This window comes from Polypterus senegalus, chromosome 16 (assembly GCF_016835505.1).
Source record: "Polypterus senegalus isolate Bchr_013 chromosome 16, ASM1683550v1, whole genome shotgun sequence".
Taxonomy (NCBI): Eukaryota; Metazoa; Chordata; class Cladistia; order Polypteriformes; family Polypteridae; genus Polypterus; species Polypterus senegalus.
Window position 1 is genome coordinate 15,024,006 of NC_053169.1, and position 19,606 is coordinate 15,043,611.

Genomic DNA, 19,606 nt, shown 5'->3' on the forward strand with positions numbered 1-19,606 from the left:
CAAGGGAAAAATCCATGATATATATATTTAGATATGCTTACAGTTAAAATCCACGACGGAGTGAAGCCACAAAAGTCGAAGCGCGATATAGTGAGGGATCACTGTAACAGTTTACCTTTCAGTATGACAATGAACTGAATCATACAGCCAAGAAAATGCTAGAGTGGCTTCAGGACAAGTCTCTAACTGTTCTTGAGTGGCCCGGCCAAAGACCTGAACATGGCGGATTCCAGACACTTCCCATCTAAACTAACAGAGCTTAACATGATCTGCCAGAAAGAATGAGATATGTCCAAATCAAGGTGTGCAAAGCTTATAGGGACTTACCCAAAAAGACATGTAACTGTAATTGTAGCCAAAGGAGCACCTACAGTACAAAGTACTGAATTAAGGTCTAAATATTTACATGAATGAGAAATTTGCAAACCTTTCTGAAAACATGTTTTACTTTGTCATTATGGGTTATTGAGTGTAGACTGGGAGGCAAAATTATCATCTTTATTCATTTGAAAGTAAAGTGTTGCATGGACAGGAACATCCAGAAGTGAGATCGAAAAATCAATATCATGCAGAATTCACAGTTCACTCTGAGACTTAAGATACTTTGTGTTTTCCAAGCAAAGCAAAAAGGGGCTAAGGAGAAGAGAGAACAAACTGAAAATAATCCATGTAGAACAACATTCAGCTCCTTTCAAAATAAAGGCTGCAGCAGGAAGGAAACTTAATATGGCTAAAGAAAAAGGCAAAAAGTAGAATGCAGATGGAGAGCAACTAATTAAAACAGAAACTATATCACCCCTTGTTCATTATTTAGAACAGCGTGTTTTATGTCCTATCTAATTGGTTTCTCCATTGTAGTTAAAATTTATGTTTTTCTAACATTAGTCAATTTTTTGGTGTATTTGTTTAAACTTTTTTAATGGAGTTCTATTTAATTAAAAATTCTAAATTAAAAAAAATATATATATGCTGATCTGAGAAGAATCACTGCCAAAAATGAATGACACAGTGCCTAGTATTGCTGCATAACAGCTCTAGGGTGCTGGGTCTGACTGCATTTGTGGAGTTTGCACTTTCCTGCCAAAATATAAGCATGTTTTTGTGATTAACTGTGCATTTGTGAGTAACCTGCAATTGAGTGGCAGGCCATCAAATGTTGGCTCCTGCTTTGCACCAAGTTCTGTCTAGAAAGGCACTGACTCCCTGTGATGCAAACTGAATCAGCTTAGAAAATAAGGTGTCAGAAAATTAAGAGGGAGAACTAGCACTGCAATACATCCACTTTCAGTTCTCAGGGTTGTTGATTCTGGCCTAAATTATAGAACTTAAATTTCTAGAGACTGCTTCAAGTATTGGAACAACAAGGTCAAATCATTTGTTTTTGCTAAACACTAAAGACATTTGGTTTTGAGATTAAAAGATGAATATGAGACAAGGGCTCAGAATTTCAGGTTTTTTTATCCTGGTAGATGCATTTAACAATACAGAAAATAGCATCTTTTGTAGTTTTTTTAAGCAAGCAAAAATATAAGAACACGCGACTGACAGGCAATTTTGTGCTACCCGGGTGTGTCCTATTAAACTGATTGTGTAAACAATAATTAGCTCTTGTGTTTCCCATTTGAAGACCACATTTGTTGTTAAAAAGTATAAACCAAACTTAAGGCCAGAGAGAAGCAAGTCATTTGGAAGCTGAAAAAAAGAAAAGAGGGCAAAAATCACTCAGAGGAACTGCACAATCATTAGACATAGCCAATACAACAATGTGGAATGTCCATTCATCCATTATCCAACCTGCTATATCCTAACTACAGGGTCACAGGGGTCTGCTGGAGCCAATCCTAGACAACACAGGGCGCAAAGCAGGAAACAAACCCCGGGCAGGGCGCCAGCCCACCACAGAACGTGGAATGTTCTAAAGAAGAAAAAAAAAAACCATTGGTGTATTGAACAACACACAATGAACAGGTCAGAAAAGATTGATGGATCATAGAAATACTGTGAGAGCTGTGAAGAACACAAAAAAAAAAAACAATAACCTCCACAGGGCAGGTGTGAGGGTATCACGATCCACTGCTCAAAGAAAACTTTAAGAGCAAAAATATAGAAGCCATATCACAAGATGCAAACCACTATCCAGCAGTAAGAATCGGAAAGCCAGAATGGAATTTGCAAAAAAAAAAAAACAAACAGAAATTGGCCACAGCAGTTCTGGATTGAAGTTTTATAGATTGATGAAACCAACATTTACCTCAACCAAAATGATAGAAAGACTAAAGTGTGGACAAGGATGGGATCTGCTCATAATTTAAAACATAACATCTCATCTGTCAAGCACAGTGGCGGTAGTGTCACATCATGGGCTTGTATGCGTGCTTCTGGAACAGGCTCACTAATCTTTATTGATTATATAACTCATAATGGTAGCAGCAGAACAAACTCAGAAATCTAACAAACATTTTGGCTAACACAGAGAAATGCATCCAAAATAATCAGGAGAAACACGTGTTTGCTACGACTGCTTCGGTGGCGCAACGGTATGAACGGTTGACTGGTAATCAAAACTTCACGGGTTCGACCCCCGACGTGTCCGTTTTGAGAAGTGAGCTGTACCTCTGTAGCAATAGGGGCCCCCCAGCACTCAGTCTGAGAACCACCAATTTAGATCAATGAACTCATGATAAAGTCAATTTTACAAAGCAATAAAACAACAAATATGCACCTAAGACTGAAAAATCTGAAGTCAAATTTATACTTGATGCATTGTTTCATTAACACACAAACATGCAAAATACATATACAAATGGAAATGCAAATGGTAGGAGCCAGGGCAAATCATCTTGTTAATGAAACTCTGAGAAAATGTAATTAAAATTGCTTAGTTTAAAAGCAATGCCAAAACACTTTTAAGTACAAATCTTCAATTACTTTCATCTAAAATAAAGCTTGATGATTTCCTTAAACTGCAGCTGTGAACTTATTATACAAGCAGTTATCAGCATTTCTTTGTAACCTATGTGAAGCGGCCTTGACGTCATCATTCATTTTATTGAAGTTAACATTAATTGGTAGAAGCTCTGGAGCATGTGCTGCAAGGCTCATTAGTGATGATCCTGTTTGGAATAATAACGAGGCTTCTCGTCTTCAACCATAACTATTTGGTTTTGGTTTCAACCAAAAAATGTAGCTAACATGAAGTGCACAATGTCTGTAGATTCTTCTGCAATTATTAGTTATTAATATCTTTTAAAATACAGTTACTAGTATATTAACTTAATATAGTTTTTATGACACAGACAAGAATCAGTCTCAGTATGCAAAGCAGAATTGTTTTACAATTAATGGCCACCTAAAATACAGCACATGAAATATTCCAATAAGTATTCTCCTTTCTGGAGAAATACTATTAACAGAAGAGGAGATGATTTTAAATTACTTATGCTTTACTTGTTTAAATATTCAATAAAAAAAGTCTATATCCTACTAAATACTGAAATTATATCAAAATTGTTGATAAATTCATTTTTTTCAAATTATTAAAATTCAGTAAAATCAGTAAAATTTACTAGCATGTAACAAGGCAGATCAATAATGCTATACGTGAAATCTTACAATTATGAACTGGAGGAATTTAGAACAAAATAATTTTTTAAATGGTTCATTAAACATCTAATATAAAAAAAAAAGTTTTGCCTTTTTTTTTTTTTTTTAATACTTACGGGCTGCAAATGGAGTAGTATTTCATTTAGTGGATTGGTTATATTAGTCCCAAAGATGATAAATCCAGAGTTAAGCCCAGCAGAATGAAGAGCTTTATCAAGGCTGCATTAAAAAAATTAAAAACATGGAAAATAAAATGGGAAAAAAATGGTCTTCCTTCAACAGTCTGTTTAACATATTATCTTTAATATCAAGCATAATTTAAAATGTATCTTTACTGGAGACATGCACCTTTTCTATACAGTACCTGTATATGAATTCTTGTTATTATATCTCAGCTCACACAAATACAAGAGAAGAAATTACAATTAGCCAAGACATTGATAATATTTTAACACCACAAATGGGATTCTTTGAATACACAGCACTGTCTGCAACAATTTTAATAAAGTTTTGTTATATTCATCCACGCAGGTATTGGGAGAGAAAAAAAAAAAAAAAACAACCACCCAATTTTACCAGATAGTTCATAGTAATGGAGAATTCTACACTTGCATTTATAATATTTAGAATGTTCTTCCAAAACATTCACAAGACCTATTCAAAACTGTAGTAATTCTTGAAAAGGTTAAATGCAAAACATCAGACTTAGGCTATTTCCTAAAAATGTATTAACAAGCATTCTAAATTAAACCAAACTGCTGCTTATAAATAAAGAAGATCAATAGTCATCATTTAAAATAGGTTTAGAAATACTTAAATTACTAATATCTTTTCTTGTACTTAGTTGTGTTCTAAAACCAAGTTATTCATTGGGATAAAATTCTGCAATTAAAATAAGACCCCAAAAATTTCTGAATTCACAAGCAAGGTAACACTGGAATGGAGTACACTGCTGCACCTCATGGTGTTGGCCCGTTTATCATCTGTCATTCAAAATATATGCATAATCTCCTCTACTGCTCTCTATTCCTGCTACAGCAAAAAAACATTCTTCTGTATGAGATTTAAACAGCAACATCTACTAAGAAGCAGCTGAAACCGCAATCTTTAAAATAAAAATCACAAAAAGCAACAACTGTATATTTTTAGAAGTCTACTATTTGCTAGGAATTAACTGTAGTACTTGAAGAACGATGGTGTAATTACCTTTACCTATTTTTTCCTTTTGCAAATATATACTAATATAGCCCTTCACTAAGAACAGCAAATATATGCATTTATTGTACCCTGTGAGCCAGTGTGAGGCACAAAGAACCATCACTCAATCACCTATCAGTGTGGGGAGGTGCTTGGTCCTCCAAGATACAAACACAACACAGTATAGATGTAGAGAAACAATAATACTGTACCTGCATGGCAGTTAAGAAATGCACAGCACAAAACAGAATGCCACAATTGGAAAGTTCTATATGAAAGTACTCATTTATAAACTTTGATTTATAAATTCTGGTGTTCACAAATTTCTTTACGTATAATCTTGTAAATGTGTATATGTGAATGCTTCTCAAAACTCAACTTGTCATCACAGATGACTTCTGTGTTAGTGGAAAGTCACTGCTTAGGATTAACAAAAGCAATATGAGTGCAGTAAGGTGCACAAATAAGGTTAGGGGAAAAAAATAAACAACAGCTACAAATTGCCTTTTTATGCTGGCAAAATGGATTGAAGATTGGCAGAGATATTACTAACCTGTCAGTCAGTTCCCTGAGAAGTGACAACAGGTAGCCTATATAAACTGACAAAAAAAACAAAACAGCTCTTTGAAGCAAATACAGAGCATTGGCCCTCTTAAAAGAGAGCCAAAATACAGTTTTGTACATCATATTCATCACTTTTGAGGTTTAATGTGTTTGCCACATCAATGCACATTGAAATAATGACTCAATGATAGGAAGTATTATATAGTATTATACATATTATGTGAATTTCCCCTTGGGATTAATAAAGTATCTATCTACATGTGAGTTTTCATTTAGCCAGTTTGGCTGCATTTACCTACTTTATCATGTGCATCTCCAAGATACCTCGTTATACAGGTATATATTCTGGTTGTTTTTGCAACTTCTCTCATTTTGCCAAGTATCATAGTTCGCTTGCAGAAGCAATTTATTCATGCTAATCCGAGGGGAAAGGGAAGCATGACGTTAGGAGTAGGGAGCCGGGCAGGCCGCTCCTCACTAACGACTCAGCCTTCATTCGAGTTTACTTATCGCCATGTTTTGGAGTGTACCTTGCCTCCGCTTAGCTAGCGATACCGGTTTGTTTATAAACAAAAGTTTATTTTGTTGTCTGTTATGCGAAAATACACAACGAAAGAAGGAAAAACAAGGCAATGACTTCAAGTACAGAGCATTTTAATACAATAAAATTTAGAATGGGAATAAAGAAATATAAATGGTTATTTTATCCTTGATACAGAGAAGAGAGTATAATTTGAATTTTACATTAAGCTTATAAGAAGCACATATTTCCAAAACATACAAGTCTTATATGTAACAAAAGTAAACATTAAATATTAAGAAACGCAAAACAGTCTAGCATGAATTGCCTTTTTTCCCTCTTCTGTACTGGCTAACAGAATACATATACATAATAAGCACTTACTGTATCAGATTCTACTTACTTTGAAATAAATAGTGCTATGGTAAACAGGAATGCCACCAGGATAAAACATATTCCGAACAAAATCTAGAAAAAGAGATCAAAGATTTTTATAGTGTCCACTTGACTAAAACATTCACTGAAACATTTTTTTAACCAATTTAGCATACTTAAATAATTATTTCACTTTAAATTAACTTTACCCTATTAGAAAAAGAATTAAGGTAAGATACAATTTCATTATCTTTCTGAACAAATACAAAAAGAGGTAATAATCAAAAATCCAGTGAAAGGGGCAATTGCACTATATTTAAAAAATAATTATGCCTAAATTTGTTGGTAAACAACAAAGTCCTTGGAATGCACACTGTTTCGCACTGAAATGTATTTATACAGCTGTTGACTTAACTGCTGTCAAGAGTCTCCATCAGTCAATCAAACATCATTAGCTACAGATGCTGCATATCATAAAGGACTCGAATGTCAACAGGAAGAAATAAGCTGTGAGAAAAATAATAATAAACAGAAGAAAAACAAGAAACACATTACATATTCTTATGCTATTATGTATGGACTGAAACTTTTACCACAAGCACTGCCAATTAGTGTTAACAAAGATGGATGACTTTTTTTTTTTTTTACTTTAAATAAAGATGTGGTCGATTATTTATTATTAATTTACATGTTCATCTTTGTTGAGTTTTAATGTTATGCTGTTGTCTCTCTGTAAAACTTGCTGATAAACCAAATTTCTCTCTTGGGACAATAACATTGAATTAAACTAAATTGTTCGGTTTTACTTTAATTGACCCATGAACAGAATGGTGCTAGTAGCTAATTTTTGTGATACCCATTTAAAAACATATATACTAGACAACACCACAGTGCACTGTGACAGGCAATGGTCAAACAGATAAGTTTTAATTTTGGTAATATCAATGGGAACTAAATACATCATTTTTGTTTTTATTATTCCTCATCTCTGATTTGTACAAACTGAAACATTTCCTTTTTGTTGCAACTTGGCCCTTAGCTTGCCAAATTTATAGTGCAATATGACAACTAGAAAAGGTCAGAGTACTACCACCCCAGTGCAGGTGCTTGAATAAACTGCACACAGATAATATCAGTAGATGAATAAAAGTGCAGTTGGGTAGGTAGAGTACAAGGCCCAAAGGACTGATACCAATCAATGTGGAGAGAACAGTTACAGCCAGAAGGAGATCATCGAGACCCAGATTATATTGGTTGTGTCTTCTGTAGTGCTAACAGCAGGAGAGTGGAGGAAAATGTCATGGTCTGCAGGACAGAGTAGGAAGTTATTAATTAGCTAGTAGCAGGACCCAGAGTTGCCCAGGTAAGTAATTTTAAGGCAGAACTATTTAACTTCTATTTGGCAGCAGAAAACACTTTGCCATTGCAGTCCTTTAATTTACTTGAGGCCTCAAAATCTGGCAAAAAGCACGGTCCTTAAAACTCAGTAAAAATTTAAAAAGGTATTCCCAGAGTCAAAATTTTGGGTCCAAAAACCAAACTACTGTCTCTTGTAGACAAAGTGGGATATGTTTGCAAAATTTTGTTGAGATTAGACCAAGGGTATGGAATTGCATAAAGAACGAACACATACACACACTGAGCTTTACATATAAGATACTTTAAGCGTCCTTAATCCCAGAGTTAGTCACAATTTTCAAACTAAAATTAATATTGATAAATTCTACAGAATATTATATACTGCTCAAAAGAATTAAAGGAACACTTTTTAATCAGAGTATAGCATAAAGTCATTGAAACTTATGGGATATTAATCTGGTCAGTTAAGTAGCAGAGGGGGTTGTTAATAAGTTTCAGCTGCTGTGGTGTTAATGAAATTAACAACAGATGCACTAGAGGGGCAACAATGAGATGACCCCCAAAACAGGAATGGTTTAACAGGTGGAGGCCACTGACATTTTTCCCTCCTCATCTTTTCTGACTGTTTCTTCACTAGTTTTGCATTTGGCTACAGTCAGCGTCACTACTGGTAGCATGAGGCAATACCTGGACCCTACAGAGGTTGCACAGGTAGTCCAACTTCTCCAGGATGGCACATCAATACGTGTCATTGCCAGAAGGTTTGCTGTGTCTCCCTGCACAGTCTCAAAGGCATGGAGGAGATTCTAGGAGACAAGCAGTTACTCTAGGAGAACTGGAGAGGGCCATAGAAGGTCCATAACCCATCAGCAGGACCAGTATCTGCTCCTTTGGGCAAGGAGGAACAGGATGAGCACTGCCAGAGCCCTACAAAATGACCTCCAGCAGGCCACTGGTGTGAATGTCTCTGACCAAACAACCAGAAAGACTTTATGAGGGTGACCCAAGGGCCCCATGTCCTCTAATGGGCCCTGAGCTCACTGCCCAGCAGCATGCAGCTTGATTGGCATTTGCCATAGAATACCAGAATTGGCAGATGCACCACTGGTGCCCTGTGCTTTTTACAGATGAGAGCAGGTTCACCCTGAGCATGTGACAGAAGTGAAAGGGTCTGGAGAAGCCATGGAGAACATTAAGCTGCCTGTAACATCATTCAGCATGAGCAGTTTGGTGGTGGGTTAATGATTGTCTGGGGAGGCATATCCATGGAGGGTCACACAGACCGCTACAGGCTTGACAAAGGCACCTAGGCTGCCATTAGGTATCAGGATGAAATCCTTGGACCCATTGTCAGACCCTATGCTGGTACAGTGGCTCCTGGTGCACGACAATTCCTGGCCTCATGTGGTGAGAGTATGCAGGCAGTTCCTGGAGGATGAAGGAATTGATACCATTGACTGGCCACCACACTTTCCTGACCTAAATTCAATAGAACACCTCTGGGACATTATGTTTTGGTCCATCCAATGCCACCAGGTTGCACCACAGACTGTCCAGGAGCTCAGTGATGCCCTGGTCCAGATCTGGGAGGAGATCCCCCACAACACCATCTGTCATCTCATTAGAAGCATGCACCGATGTTGTCAGGCATGTATACAAGAACACAGGGGCCATACAAAGTGCTGCGTACAATTTTGAGTTGCTGCAATTAAATTTTGGCAAAATGGACTAGCCTGCCACATAATTTTTTCACTCTGATTTTTGGGGCGTCTTTGAATTCAGGGCTCTGTAGGGTGATCATTTTCATTTCCATCAAACGATGTGGCATCCTTTCGTTCCTAACACATTACCCAGTCTATATCAGTATAGATATCCAGGAGGATTTCTTTTTCCCATTGAGATCTGTGTTTTCAAAGTGTTCCTTTAATTTTTTTGAGCAGTTTATATATATATATATATATATATATATATATATATATATATATATATATATATATATATATATATATATATATATATATATATATATATATATATATATATATATATATATATATATATATATACATATATATATATATACATACATACACAAGTGATTGTACTGAGCATATTTGCTAAAATGGAAATCTCCTTATTGTTTAACACATTTTAGTTTGTAAAAGTTTTTAAACAAGGAGTATACTGTTTAAACATAAAATAAAAAAAGTTAGGCAATAGCCATCATGTAGTAATTAAATCATTACTGTATCTTTCAAATCACTGTTTTATTTATGAACTCACAATGCCATATTGTAATCTTAAAGTAAGCAGACTACAACCAAATACAGTCAACCCTTGTTTATCACGGTTAATCCGCTCCAGACTCTGCCGCGATAAATGAATTTCCGCGAAGTAGGATTCTTTATTTATAAATTGAATATTTTCGCAGTTAAGAGCATAGAAAACCTGTTTACGACCTTCTAAATACATTTTCTAACATTATTAGAGCCCTCTAAACATGAAATAACACCCTTTAGTCAAATGTTTAAACTGTGCTCCATGACAAGACAGAGATGACAGTTCTTTCTCACAATTAAAAGAATGCAAACATATCTTCCTCTTCAAAAGAGTGCGCATCAGGAGCAGAGAAAGTCAGAGAGAGAGAGCGAGAAAAGCAAACAATCAAAAATCAATAGGGCTGTTTGGGCTTTTAAGTATGCGAGGCACCGCCGGACAAAGCAGCTACAAGGAAGGCAGCAATGTGAAGGTAGTCTTTCAGCATTTTTTAGAAGAGCGTCCGTATCTTCTAGGCAAACTGCCTCTGTGCAAACAGCCCCTCTGCTCACACCCCCTCCGTCAGGAGCAGAGAATGTCAGAGAGAGAGAGAGAGAGACAGAGACAAGCAAACAATCAAAAATCAATAAGTGCTGTTTGGGCTTCCAACTATGCAAAGCACCGCACGGGAAGCATATCGTATATCATTGAGGAGTTTTATTTAATATGTAATACGTGCTCTGATTGGGTAGCTTCTCAGCCATCTTGCAATAGCATCCCTTGTATGAAATCAACTGGGCAAAGCAACTGAGGAAGCATGTACCATAATTTAAAAAGACCCATTGTCCGCAGAAATCCAAGAACCAGCAAAAAATCCGTGATATATATTTAGATATGCTTACATTTAAAATCTGCGATAGAGTGAAGCCGCGAAAGTCGAAGCGTGATATAGCGAGGGATCACTGTATATCAAATACAAGTACAAACAAAAATAAAGCAAATACAGAGAACCTCTCAGAAATGGAACACAATATGCTTCTACATACTATAAGCACATATTCAAATGCACATGTGTGTTTTACTCCAGTTTCACTAAGCTATACCATCATTTTTCTTAAGGGTTTTTCCACATGAACTGGGAGCATAACTAAACATCTGGCAAAATGATGTGTGTTTTCTGTCCAATAAAATTAAGCTCATCATGGCAAATGGTTGTTCAGGCCGGCAAGTAAGAATTTCACTGTGCTCTGTATAAGTGAAAATACTACCTATACTGTACTACTATTATAACTTAATTTAGGCAGTGATAATACTATGAGGACTAAGATTTCAAAAATCAAAATTAAAAGTACAAGTCAAACCAAGAGTGTGCATTGGTAGGAACTAATGGGAGAAAAAGGTGACATCAATAACAATGAACATTTTAAATGTCAAAACAAGCTACAGACACAGTATAGTTAAAACATTTAACCATCAATGGACTCGCATGAATAACTGTCACAAAAATTAACATTGAAATACTTGACTTTCATTTTATTATATTTATTCTCCAATACAGCTTCCCTCATAATTAAAAAAGCATCCTACATATATGATAAAAGGCAGTTAGTTTAAGAAATTCAGATGTTGAAATTTTGTGAAACATGAGATTTTTTTTTTTTTTTTTTATTAGATGATATATACTTCAAAATACCCAAAAGCTTAATACATTAAAGATGTGCTCTTATAAATAGTAAACTCAACTGACTTATATTTAGACTTGTGGCACTTTTTTCAAAACAGCAAAACTTACACGTTTGTGTGAGAAGATGCCACATACTTGAAAAAACACATGAAGTCAAGACCACAATTTTATTTGCAATACAATAAAACGGATGCATTCATAGAACAGGCTCATTCTGCAAAATAAAAACCATGGAATAAAAACACACATCTTTCTTTGACAGTCTGCTGCTGATTAGGTTACGAAGGTACTAATAAACCTTTTATATAGTTCTAAATGGTAATACAGCCATTTAAAACATAGATAAAAGCCCATTATCAGAACATTCAGATGGCCCTTAAAAGTCTGACTGCTTTACACTATTAAAAAAACACAACGATTCACCTAAGTAGGTCGGGCCAAAAAAAGAAAAAAGCTGTCAAGCAAGTCTCATATTTGGATATTTTTCCTGGTGTTAGAAGTTCCACAACTGTCTAGCAGTGGCCCTTGCTTTCATCTAAATGTCAAAGTGCAGTGACAAAATTTCATCCTCCAATGCGGATGTACCCAAGTGGAATAAAAATACGATTTTGGAGATCAGCGCATCAACATCTCCTCCTGCAGCAAATGAATGCTACAATAGGTTTAAGTAATGCAAAATCTTGGAAATTTTTCTAAAGTTTACCAAGACTTTCTGAGGTTGGACTATGCAGACTGCCCTGCCCTGTGAATTTCTGCCCAATCCTATCTCTGATTTTCTAGCTCTGAGGTTGTATAATATTCTATCTTTGAAGTCAGTAATTCTAACATCCACTAGAGTCATATCAATGACATTACTGCCTTTGCCTTGCAGCTCTAAACTGAGGTTGCTCAGCATGCCAGTCATGTCCATTAAAAATGTAAAATCTGGGAGCCACAGTTCATCCTACAGCTGTTTATGATCAGGGATTGAAATTCATTTCTGAATTTAGTTTGCATTTTTACATTTATGAAATTTAACACAAGTGGGGATTTCTGACTCTGGGTTTTCTGATAGTGTTTAAAAAACAATTGTATATTAATATTTTACTCAAATCTTAAAAGTCTCAACTCACTCCAGATGCTTACAGTAGTTTATACAATTTTCAGAAGATAGGTATCAGCCAATCTTTCAAATAATGTAATCTCTATTTATCTCTAAATATATATTTTTTTTAATTTTGCAAGTAGAGAATTTCACTCATTTACCCAAAAATCCCGAGTAGCTGAGGAAAAATTGCATTGCTACAGTAATACAAAAAAATCTAGAGATTGTAAAATAAAATATGCTGAGAAAAATAAACATTTTAATCTATACAATGCTGCTTTACTGTCAGAATATAATGGTTCTGCAGTTTTAAGACAATGAGCAGTCAATATATGGCTGTAAAGGTGAATGCTGTTAATTTCTGAGATATTACTTAAATGCAGTTCTTAGCCTGACTGGCATAGTAGTGAAAACTGATTAGTACTGTCACTTTCTAGACCTAGCATACATTGCCTGCGTGGAATTTGCATGCACTCCGTGTGAACTGTACTTGTCTTTTGGGTAGTCCAGTGTTTGCACCACATTTTCAAAGCCTTGTAAGGTCTGACTAAATGATCCAGTGTAAAGTGGACACAGTGATGGACTGGTACTCTGTCCAGGCCCTTTTCTTGCATTGTGCCATGTGCTACCAGAATAGGCTCTTCTGCTCTATTCCTCTGAATTGGAGAAAGTGGGCTTGAGAATGACTGACTATTATTAGCTTGCCAATGAACATATTTCAAGAAAACATGAAGTGTTGCCAAAATCAAAGGACATTTGTAAAAGACCATAAGAGAATGTAAACTATAGTATCATAAGGAAAGGCCTTTTATAAAGTCCTCAATTTTCTTCTGAAATGTCTGTCTTTTCAGAGTTACAAAGCAGCCTTAGCCACGAGTACATATAACACCACTGGTCTTCTGGAAAGGTATACCTGAGCACTGTATAGTGAGAAGTTAAGCAAAATGACACCTTTTATTGGCTAACAAGAAAAAATACAATATGTAAGCTCTCAAGGCAACTCAGGCCCCTTCTCATTCTCTCTCTCTCTATATCTATATCTATATCTATATATATCTTATATCTATATATAAAAACTATATACATATGTAATGATTACTATGGGATGTCGCAGAACCCCAAACGTTAGACAACTGAACCAACTTCAGTCCCAGGAGCAAATAAATGTTTTTATTAAACAAAATACATTTCTACGGGTCTCACAACAACCAACTCTTTCTTTCTGTTCTTTTTCCTATCCTCAATCCTTCACTCTTCCAGGCAAGTGTTGTCCAGTTTCTCCTAACTCCATCTCCAGTCTTTCTTTTTGCAGGACCCAGAAGTACTTCTAGTGTTGGAACACTGTATGGAGAAGCACTTCTAGGTAAGATGAAAGCCCCACAAAAGTAGGGACAGCCAATCACTGTATATCCATGCAGTAAAGCCCACAGAACCCAGCAGAGCTGCCCCTATGGGACAATTCCCAGAAGATACTTCAGGCATGTGTACAGTGGCACAGGAATGCCTCCACCTAGTGTATAAAAGTAGCATACTGTCTTGGAAAGCTCTCTCCCCATGTCCATCCATTACACTGGCCTCCTGATCAGGTAAGGGTCTTTTACCCAACACCACCAGGATGCCAGTCCATCCTTTTCTCCTTCCATTCTGGCAAGCCATTCCAGCATCGTGGTTGAAACAGAGAATGCCTTGCGTCTAACCACCCATCCCATCGGCCTACAGGCCAAGTAAGGGAATAGGGCTTATCTCAGCCAGGACATTAATCCACCCCAGACGTCCATCACAATATATATATTAGGGAATGGGACTGAGTGTGTATTATTATAACAGAGGTGTTCAGCATCTATGCCCAAACATAATGTCATCTGGTATCCACTAAAAGGGCTAGAATGTGTGATGAACAAGTCAATCAAAGAAAGATAGAAATAATGGCTAACGTACCTGGTGAAAAAAGGTTGCTAAATGAACACCGTGTTTGAAAAATATAAAATCATTTAATCTTTTGTAAGTCTACTACAGTGGTAAATGTGACTACATGGAATTATAAGGCGCAAATTTCTACCAAAAGGCAGCCAGAACACCACCACATCCCATGTCTCCCTTTCTCCTTTTTAAACCACACAGCTATAATCACAGCACTGTCTAGATAAAGCAATCAAACATTTTCCTTTAGCTACTGAAACATTTTCACAAGTTTCAAACTGCAGCCAAAGGGGGAAACTCTAATCAACTTGGATGAAAGTAAAATTCCTACAGTTCATAAAACTCATACCAGATGAATGAAACAGTAGTAACTAACAAAGTAACTAAATAGTTTCACAAAAAATTAAGTACCTTTAAAGGACGTAAAATACTGCAGACTTTTAAACAAACATTCTTTTCAGCACTTTCAAGGTGTCTGTCTCTTCTTTTAAGCACTTGCAATTTTCCTTCTAACTTGTGCAGTGTCCTTCTATCCCTTGTGGACAACGGCCTTCCATCTGCACACTAGAATATAGGTAGGGAGATAAAGGAGGGACAATATTATTAAAAAATGAACACTAAAAATGTTCTCCTTAAATTAACAGAATGATTGCTTTTAGTAGTAGTAAAAAAATACCGTACAGTAAAATTAACCTTTTAAATGTTATACAGTGGTGAGAAAAACTATTAGTCCGCTTTCTGATTTCTTATTCCTTTGCATGTTTGTCACACAAAATGTTTCTGATCATCAAACACATTTAACCATTAGTCAAATATAACACAAGTAAACACAAAATGCAGTTTTTAAATGATGGTTTTATTATTTGGGGAGAAAAAAAATCCAAACCTACATGGCCCTGTGTGAAAAAGTAATTGCCCCCTTGTTTAAAAATAACCTAACTGTGGTGTATCACACCTGAGTTCAATTTCCGTAGCCACCCCCAGGCCTGATTACTGCCACACCTGTTTCAATCAGGAAATCACTTAAATAGGAGCTGCCTGACACAGAGAAGTAGACCAAAAGCACCTCCAAAGCTAAACATCATGCCAAGATCCAAAGAAATACAGGAACAAATGAGAACAGAAGTAATTGAGATCTATCAGTCTGGTAAAGGTTATAAAGCCATTTTTAAAGCTTTGGGACTCCAGTGAACCACAGCGAGACCCATTATCCACAAATGGCAAAAACATGGAACAGTGGTGAACCTTCCCAGGAGTGGCCGGCCGACCAAAATTACCCCAAGAGCGCAGAGACGACTCATCCGAGAGGTCACAAAAGACCCCAGGACAACGTCTAAAGAACTGCAGGCCTCACTTGCCTCAATTAAGGTCAGTGTTCACGACTCCACCATAAGAAAGAGACTGGGCAAAAACGGCCTGCATGGCAGATTTCCAAGATGCAAACCACTGTTAAGCAAATAGAACATTAGGGCTTGTCTCAATTTTGCTAAGAAACATCTCAATGATTGCCAAGACTTTTGGGAAAATACCTTGTGGACTGATGAGACAAAAGTTGAACTTTTTGGAAGGCAAATGTCCTGTTACATCTGGCATAAAAGGAACACAGCATTTCAGAAAAAGAACATCATACCAACAGTAAAATATGGTGGTGGTAGTGTGATGGTCTGGGGTTGTTTTGCTGCTTCAGGACCTGGAAGGCTTGCTGTGATAGATGGAACCATGAATTCTATTGTCTACCAAAAAATCCTGAAGGAGAATGTCCGGCCATCTGTTCATCAACTCAAGCTGAAGCGATCTTGGGTGCTGCAAAAGGACAATGACCCAAAACACACCAGCAAATCCACCTCTAAATGGCTGAAGAAAAACAAAATAAAGACTTTGGAGTGGCCTAGTCAAAGTCCTGACCCAAATCCAATTGAGATGCTATGGCATGACCTTAAAAAGGCAGTTCATGCTAGAAAACCCTCAAATAAAGCTGAATTACAACAATTCTGCAAAGATGAGTGGGCCAAACTTCCTCCAGAGCGCTGTAAAAGACTCATTGCAAGTTATCGCAAACGCTTGATTGCAGTTATTGCTGCTAAGGATGGCCCAACCAGTTATTAGGTTCAGGGGCAATTACTTTATCACACAGGGCCATGTAGGTTTGGATTTTTTTTCTCCCTAAATAATAAAAACCATCATTTAAAAACTGCATTTTGTGTTTACTTGTGTTATATTTGACTAATGGTTAAATGTGTTTGATGATCAGAAACATTTTGTGTGACAAACATGCAAAAGAATAAGAAATCAGGAAGGGGGCAAATAGTTTTTCACACCACTGTATATGTTGAAATTGTGCTTTTAACAAACAGCATATACTTGCACAAACCTTTGATTTAATCTTTTCAATCTGATTCTCAACATCTTCAAGGTCTTCTGTGTTCTCAAGTCGCTCATATGCTAGATTTCTTGTGCCCTTAATGAGATTGAGGGGCAAAACTGACATGCCATAGGCCTAAAAAAAAAAGCACTATTTTAAAAATTATACAGCATTTGCTTTGAGCCTGAACATAAATAATGTGTTTAGTGCAAGACAAAAAATGCACAGATAAAAATAAAAATCTTAAAAATAATTCCCAGGTGTATATTAAATGTGAATATTTGGCTAATGCTGCCATCTTGTGTTATACTCTGAGAGCTAGCACATTTCACAGAGACTTTGGTTACAAGTATCCAGTCTCCATGATGTATTAACAATCAAATGTAGATTGGCTAAATATATATATTTCTTGCATCTGTGTACTTCTGCAATTAATATATTCCTATTATGTAGCTTTCAACAATGTACACTTTCAAAATACATTTGAAGTTAAAATTACAACACACATGAAATGTGTACTCTATGAAAACTATTTTGAAATAAAATGCTTTTAATCAGTAAACATAGATAAATAAAAAAATTCTACTTTTACTCAAGGCTTTGTTTAAAAAAAAAAAAAAAATGCCTTTTTTGCCAAATCCATAAATGGAATGGGGAATTAATAAAACACTACAGGAATGTAGGAGTCATTTCATGATAATTTAATAAAGTACAATATCTGACTGATAACCCAAAAAGATGTCTCTGCTTGTAAAAATATGTGAAAAGGCCAAGGGGCACATTAGCTAGACTATCAAGGATTAGAAGAAATCTGTCTTCTTGAATAGAACATTTTACCTCATTTGAAGCTTAAACAAGATGACTTCTCCCAGGAGCATATGCAAATTGCTGATAAGTACCCCAGAGGACAGATAAATGTACTATATTTCTTTTGCAAAAAAAAAAAAAAACGCAAACGTCTTTTAAAAAATTTCAATGAGAGCTCACAAAACTGGTTTACCCAGGAGAGAAAAATAATAAGAGAAAGGCAAAGTAACTGATTTGCTAATTGTTTACTAGGTCACTAGGTAATTTGTAGATGCATTACATTTGCCTTATTGTTTCTATCAGTTTCTTGTTTCTATACTGAAAATATTTAACATCTGAGGAAATATGAATTGTGCACATTAAAAACAAATACATTTCTAGTAAAAAGATGCACAAACAATAGTAACATATACATAATCCTTACTTAATGTCATTGTTTTTATATCATTTAGGATTCAGATTGAGAACAAGGGTTTGCCTTTATTTTACTTTAGGTTGTTACAGCGAGTGGAAACATTAGTCAGGTTGACTTTCAGTGCTGGTTACTTGATACCTCGAGGTAATTTCTAGTGTAAAACGGCAGATATCAGACACACAAGCCTCTCGTCTGTTCCTTATTCCTTTTCACTAGGTTAGATACACATAATAATCTCTTGCAGGTTTTGTAGCTCCAACTACTTTTTAAAAACAGAGTTCACAATCATGATGTATAGCATTGTGAACAAAGCACCAATTGCCATGAGTGGAGAAGCTAAAAAACAAATTGCAGCAAACATCCCTCTCTAAGTGGTTTTAGTTGTTCTCATTACACAGCTTATCCTGGCACAGCTCTGCTGCTCACATGGGATAGAAGCTGTCAGAAACTCTGATAAAAGAGCTGGTTAGAAAAAAAGAGCTAGAAGTGAAGTGATTATATAGTGCTCTGCCTGCCGGAGGGAGCGCTCTTGTTCTGTAAATTGCCACTTTTAGGTTCTGCTAAGTTGCATCTGTTTTCCTGTGTACTTACGTTTCTAATTACACACACTTTTCACTTCCCTCTCTTGAGTTTGAAATAAAGTGTTAGAGTGTAAGCTTTCAAAATGTAGTCACACACAGAACCCACAACAGTTAACACATAACACAAATACTGTATATAAAGTATATTTTAAATAGGATACTTTTATACTTTGACATTTTACCAAAAGCAAATACCTTAGCCATTCACTGGAATAAATTTCTGATTTAAAAATGTATTTTTAAAATGATTCTAAAAACAAATACAATAGAAATATTAATTTCTAAAATGTTTAACAAATTAAAAATACGCCTTTTACCCTTTACCAACAAATTAAAACCCCATAGAAGTGGGCACTACAAGGTTTTTAGTCAAGCATTGCCAAGTATAAAGAACAAAGAATTCCTTAATATTACACAATGAACACATTTTAAAATATTCAAACATTAATTATTTCAATATTTATGGCTACCTTTTTCAAATACAAAGTTTAATTAAACACATGCAAGTGACTGTTACTTACAGTGTAGGTGATCACTGACAGCATTCCAATCAAGGTCAGAGAACTAATGGAAAATGACAAGGCAGATAATCCACCTGCAAACCAAACAACAAAATTCACATGAAAGAAACATATTGAGAGAGAATGTACAAAGATTCTCTTCCAAAGTTAAAATGGGGAATAAACTGTAATGTTTTTTCCCAAAAAATATTAAGCATGCTCAAATATTTAGTTTACTACATTAAGTGAAAGGGATACATGTCCTTTATCACACTCTTCATAACTCATCTGAACTATGGTAGACCTTCTAGAGAATCTGGTGTATCTCATCCATCCACTAAAGTACTCTTTTCTTTATCTTATTCATGTTATACATTGG

At 35.8% G+C, this 19,606-nt stretch overlaps 1 protein-coding gene across 1 annotated transcript in view; it reads right to left on the minus strand.

Moving 5' to 3' along the window:
- The window catches only part of lmbrd1 (LMBR1 domain containing 1), a 93,155-nt gene that overhangs the window by 27,436 nt on the left and 46,113 nt on the right, over positions 1 to 19,606 (minus strand). The window contains exons 7-11 of the mRNA XM_039737929.1: positions 19,249 to 19,322; positions 16,934 to 17,059; positions 14,974 to 15,126; positions 6,288 to 6,352; positions 3,720 to 3,822 (exon numbers count right to left, since the gene is read on the minus strand). Coding sequence (XP_039593863.1) covers positions 3,720 to 3,822; positions 6,288 to 6,352; positions 14,974 to 15,126; positions 16,934 to 17,059; positions 19,249 to 19,322 — 521 coding nt within the window. The remainder of the gene's footprint in view (positions 1 to 3,719; positions 3,823 to 6,287; positions 6,353 to 14,973; positions 15,127 to 16,933; positions 17,060 to 19,248; positions 19,323 to 19,606) is intronic.